The sequence below is a fragment of the Cynara cardunculus genome, assembly GCF_001531365.2.
Source record: "Cynara cardunculus var. scolymus isolate 2C chromosome LG 17, CcrdV1, whole genome shotgun sequence".
Taxonomy (NCBI): Eukaryota; Viridiplantae; Streptophyta; class Magnoliopsida; order Asterales; family Asteraceae; genus Cynara; species Cynara cardunculus.
In genome coordinates this window covers 9381171-9386693 of record NC_037544.1, presented here as the reverse complement: position 1 = coordinate 9386693, position 5523 = coordinate 9381171, and the positions used below count along the sequence as shown (strand labels likewise).

Here is a 5523-nt window from a genome sequence, read left to right as displayed (position 1 = left end):
ATTTTCTTCCGGACGTGAAAGCTGAAAAAGTCCTGTGATAGCTTCGTAATATTTGTAATTTAATAATAATATATGTGTAAGCAGATGCCCGCCTATGACCATACCCACACGGCTCATTCAGTCGTCACCCGTCATTCAATTTCTGTGATCTTGATCGTTTCAGTATGGAAGGAGGTCGTTGATCTCTTTAACCTAACCCTTATCCAATTGATCAAAATTACCCATTTCCATATCTCGACATGTATATCCTTTTCCATTATTTTTTATTCTGTCGTCTTCACCATAGAATTGCGTGCCCTTCTTTGCATTCTCTTTATCTCTCTCATTTTCTTTATCTTTACATACACGCATATGTATGTATGCATTTCAGATGCTCATATCGACTACCCACAATCCCAAAAGAAGATATTGATCCTTTAACTGCAGTTTTTTCTTCACCTTCAAGTGATTGATAGTGTGATAAGAGTTTTTGATTTTAAGAGGGATAAAGAATGGAGGATTCAAATTCAATCGCTGGCCGACGTCTTGCCGCAATTCAGAGTCATCTTCTTACGCCCATCGACAATACCCATCCTCAGATTGGAACCAATAACACTGTCGGAGAGTTTTTCGATGGTAATCATCTGATTCTAGTGTATGTTTAACAGACGTGTTTATGTAACTCTGATCTGAGTGTCAGTTTCTGTTTTCCTGCTTTGTTAATTAGACATCTGATGGTAGATACCCAGGTGTTAAGTGAATAGCAAAAACTAACTGAATTGGCCACTTTGCAAATGATCCTTGCTACATGATTGCTTGCTTTGATTCCCAAGTCCTCTAAACCAGAATTCGTTTCTTTCCCCAAGGAATAAAGGAAGGCAGGAAAATATTCTATCATAATTTTTTTTATATCAATGCCGTTTGCAGTTGTAAGTTAGTAGTATTATATGAAAATGTAAACATTTCCTTTTTCTCGTATGATTTACTGTGTACCCCATGTGAGATAGCTTTGATTTTTATATGAGGTGTCAATAGAGCTTTAAAATGATCGCATCAATTGCCAAGATTGGGCAAATTACATACATTTATCAGATGGGCTCCATACACACCTCGATGGGGGTGTTGCCATATATTTGATCTTTTGATCTTTCACTCCTTCATTCTAACCTTGTGAGCATGGATAATAGGTAGAGAGGGTGTTGATTGAGGAGAGGTCTGTTTTGATATAGTTCTGTAGCTCAGTCAAATGATCCCTAAGAAGCTAGGAATATAAAGGAGGATAGTGAAAGCCAATCATTCAAGTAGGATCCTTTGATAGAATCTTAGGGAACCTACCTTGGGAATCCCTATTAATGCCTTACAAGAAAAAACTGTTGTTTGTACAATGGTTTTGGCTTAACATTACAAAACATTGTAAGACCATGTTGAAGGTAAAGGTAGGGTTACTTTGGCATGGGCCAAAGCTGAAATATGTGTGTATGATGTGAGTTTCCGGAAATATATCTTGATTATAAAGTCTTTCGAACTCTTAATCATCGAAGTGCATGTCTAATTGAGTAGGTTCACCATGTTGAGTTAGTGCTCACTATGTTATACCACCTTGATTACAAAGGTGTTTCTTTCTTAATGATCCAAGCAATGCTTAAGTATCTTAGTGGTATGGAGAGTCTTGTGTATGCTATTACTTGCATAAACCAAATATTACATTTCCTATAGATAAAGCAATTACATTGAGTAATGGAAAGCCATAGAGAGGATAGAGCTAATAACTAGAAGTTTTGGTATATATAATTTGTAGGTATCTGAAGATGACTTAGATATGTCCACCGATGCTACTTGGATCACAAACTTGGGGAACATGTCAACACTCAACATCAAAGGTTGTCTTTACTTGTGGTGGGATTGCTATTTCTTAAGCTAGCTTGTAACAAGAGCATGTCTGATATTAAACCATAGAATCCGAGTCGATTAGGAATCCACTACTTGCTATTTGAAATTCTGCCCTTGGCCTCCTACTTTAGTAGTCTAAGAATGCTGACAAGGCCTTGTAGTAGTATGTTAAATTGGAAAGTGTAGGCATATAGCCTTACGACATGAGCTATTGAGGTAGCTAGTACATGATATTGCTACAATCTAGCAAGTAAAATTAAGAACTTGATGCAAGTCAATGAAGAAATTCATTGATTCGTTTACTAAATCTCTGTAGAGACTTGATTTGAAGTACCACACACAAAAGAGACTGAAATCAACACAAGTTTCTGCAGCAATGATAAACCAACCCAGGTCTAGGGGAACACTGACAAATGGCTTTAATAGACGATAAGAAGTCAATGTGATGATGTTAACACTAGTGACTGCTTTGCTTGATAATTTGAAGGCGGTAGGTCCATTTGTTACATATCATGGAGTGATGGTAGCTTTTTGATGGAATTACATTATGTTGAAAGAATGGGAACATTATAACTTGACGTCATGAGCTTAGAAGTGGTGCCACTTCTAATAGAAGTTGATGTTTACTCTCGGGGAGTTCATAAAATTGGGATGTAGCACTTGGCCTTAATAGTGCTAACATTAATTAGTTTTCATCAAGAGTAGATGCTTGTGTGTGTGCAGTATCATATCTTTCACGCCAAACCATGTAGGTCCTTTTTTGTTTTGGTTCGACTTCATACGACCCTAATCACCGAGCAATTTTAAGTTGACAGATGCTGTCTAAATACACTACAAGGTCAAGAGAGAGATTCTAAATTTGGCGTCCATGCAAGTGGGGCGTTGTCTATTTAAATAATTAGCTATCAGCCTATCACTAAAGAAACTAAGTGGATTGACGTGGTTTAGTGGGAACCAATGATTTTGGGGATTTCAGTCAAGCATATCTAATTATATAAATAGACAACAAACCACTTGCTTGTATACCAAATTTAGAATCTTTTTCATCTCTAATTGTGCCATAAAGAAGTAAGTATTGTATGGAAAACCATTCTGATTTCTCCTTACAGAAGGGAACTCCAAAATTTGCATGAGCATGACCAAATTTATGGTAATGCAACAATGCACATACATAGTCAAAAGGCTACATGTGGGTATGCCATATAGCTTTTTGGATAAAAAGGCTATGGCATTTGTGTATGTTGGATTGGTGAGGTTGCAGTATGGATTTGTGCTACTGTCTGCTGCTTCAAAACATTTCAGTGTTTTTAGCATGCCTATATGCCAGGAGTCTCAGACATGTCAACAACGATTATCTTTACTTTCTAGGTCAGTTTTATGGACTTACCTCCTATGAGTTCCCACAGATGTATATGGGTCTTCATGCAAGTGATCAGCTAGGTTATTCACCACCCAAGTTATTCTTGGCAATTTTATTCAAGGGTTTGGGATGATTTTCCCTATATTTGTATCCAAGATTGTATGAGCTTCTTTCCTTGCATGCGTTGCTTAATATTTTATGTGGGTGTCTGGATTGATATTCCTGTAATATGAGGTTGCATTTTAGTTCCTCATTTGATCTATACAGTTTTTATTTTCACTCGGACTAATTTATGAAATATACAAATGAATTCTGCTGCAAATTTTGGTATCCTAGAACGAAAGTAAACCTTAAGTTTTCAATTGGTAGCTATTGCTCGGTTTATGAAGGAAGGTTTGCCATTTCTGAATATGTTGTGGGCAAATTATTGGAGTTTTGTGGGTGTTTGCAGTTTCTTTTTGTCCATGTTATCAGTGAACTTATATCTAATGTAGAATTTGAATGAAATCCTGTGAACTCCAAACATTTGGACCTTGTCACAATTACAACATGAATTTTCCCCCCCTCCTAAATCCATATGCAGTTCACATGTGTAACAACCCACATATTCCATGTACAGATAATCCACATCATTATACTTATAATACAAAATGTAACATCGTTCACATTATACAGATTAAGAAAAACTTTCTATAAATACATTTATGAATAACTAAATGTTATTCATTCTAAACTTTTCCCTTGCCCTTATCTTGCGAGGTATGATGACCTGCAAAACAGGTTAGTCCAACAACTGAGCGTTWGACCAAAAAGGTCTAGTGAGTGCATAAATCTCAAACAAATAAACACTTTCTAAAACAATCCGTTCAGAATCAAACCTGTTCAGATACATATACTCATTTATCTCTYTCGCGGTTACACCGCCATTACATCTCTYTCGCGGTTACACCGCCATTACATCTCTCTCGTTAGAATATATCAAAAATTCTAACACATTATCCGGATTTGAAGTCCGRTCAGCCTTGTCCGGATATGAAGTCCGGACAAACACTTATAATATTAAGAGGGTTACATTGACCACGCCTTGAGCGGTTTAAATACACATCCGGTCAACACTTAGGCGGTTTAAAATGATATCCRGACAACACTCAACCWGTTTAGATGAAATCCGGTTGCCTCTTGGGCGATTTAAAACATATCCGGACACCCCTTGTTCGGTTTAGATAAAACCCCGGACACCACTTGACCGGTTTAGGTGTAATCAGCATAGTATATTTCAAGATCCATAATAAAGTAGATATCAATGAATTGCATACCATCAATTAATACTTAAAAGTGTAATACACTCACCTTAGAAATCGAATGTCCAAGCTTTGAATTCTCTTCTTGCAATCCGTATGATTCACAAATAAACTTTCCAAATATAGAGTGTGTGTAAAACTCTTCATCCAATTCAAAATTTCTATTTATAGCACTAAGGAAATGAGGTAGGCGGTGCCTCCAGCCGACCCCCCCCATTTCCCTTATACACATCCTAATCACTAACACACACTTCACACATTCCTTTCACACACACATATATATATATATATATATTTATCTATATATATAATATATATATATATTCGTTCCAAAAATCTTAAATCAAAACTTGAAACCCGAATATTACAACATTCCCTCCTTAAAAGAATTCCGTCCCGGAATTCCATTTAAGCAAAAAGGTAAGGATACTTCATTCGCATTTCAGACTCCGATTCCCAAGTGGCCTCTGGTCCTTTATGATAACGCCACTGAACTTTTACTAATCCAACCTCTTTATTTCGTAGATTCTTCACCTTGTAGTCCGTAATCTGTTCAGGGTTTTCATCAAAACATAACTTTTCATCTACCTTAATTTCAGGTAACTGCACTGCTACATCCGGGTTTATTAGACACTTCCTTAAATTTGACACATGAAATGTGTCATGGATCCCACTTAGCTCTAAAGGAAGTTCTAACTTATAAGCCACTTCCCTAACTCTTCCAGTGATAAGGAATGGTCCAACATATCTCGGACTTAATTTCCCTCTTTTTCCAAAACGTACCATTCCTTTCCAAGGTGATACTTTTAACATCACTCTATCACCCACTTGAAACTCAATCGGCTTCCGACGTTTATCTGCATAACTTCTTTGTCTATCCTGTGGCGCTTTCATTCGTTCTTGTACTACTCCAATTTTATCTGCAGTTTGCTGAACTAACTCAGGTCCAGCTAATTGTTTTTCACCTATTTCATTCCAGCACAAAGGAGTTCG

At 36.8% G+C, this 5523-nt stretch overlaps 1 protein-coding gene across 3 annotated transcripts in view; it reads left to right on the top strand.

The window, feature by feature from the left end:
• The first annotated feature begins 222 nt into the window (after window positions 1-222).
• Window positions 223-5523, top strand: part of LOC112500761 (long chain acyl-CoA synthetase 7, peroxisomal-like) — a 23457-nt gene continuing 18156 nt past the window's right edge. The window contains exons 1-2 of one of the 3 annotated variants that reach the window (XM_025104336.1): window positions 223-241; window positions 371-615. In XM_025104336.1, coding sequence (XP_024960104.1) covers window positions 492-615 — 124 coding nt within the window. In that variant the 5' untranslated portion in view covers window positions 223-241; window positions 371-491. Of the gene's footprint in view, window positions 242-282; window positions 616-5523 lie in introns of those variants that run through there. The other 2 variants (XM_025104337.1, XM_025104338.1) reach the window with 2 other exon arrangements.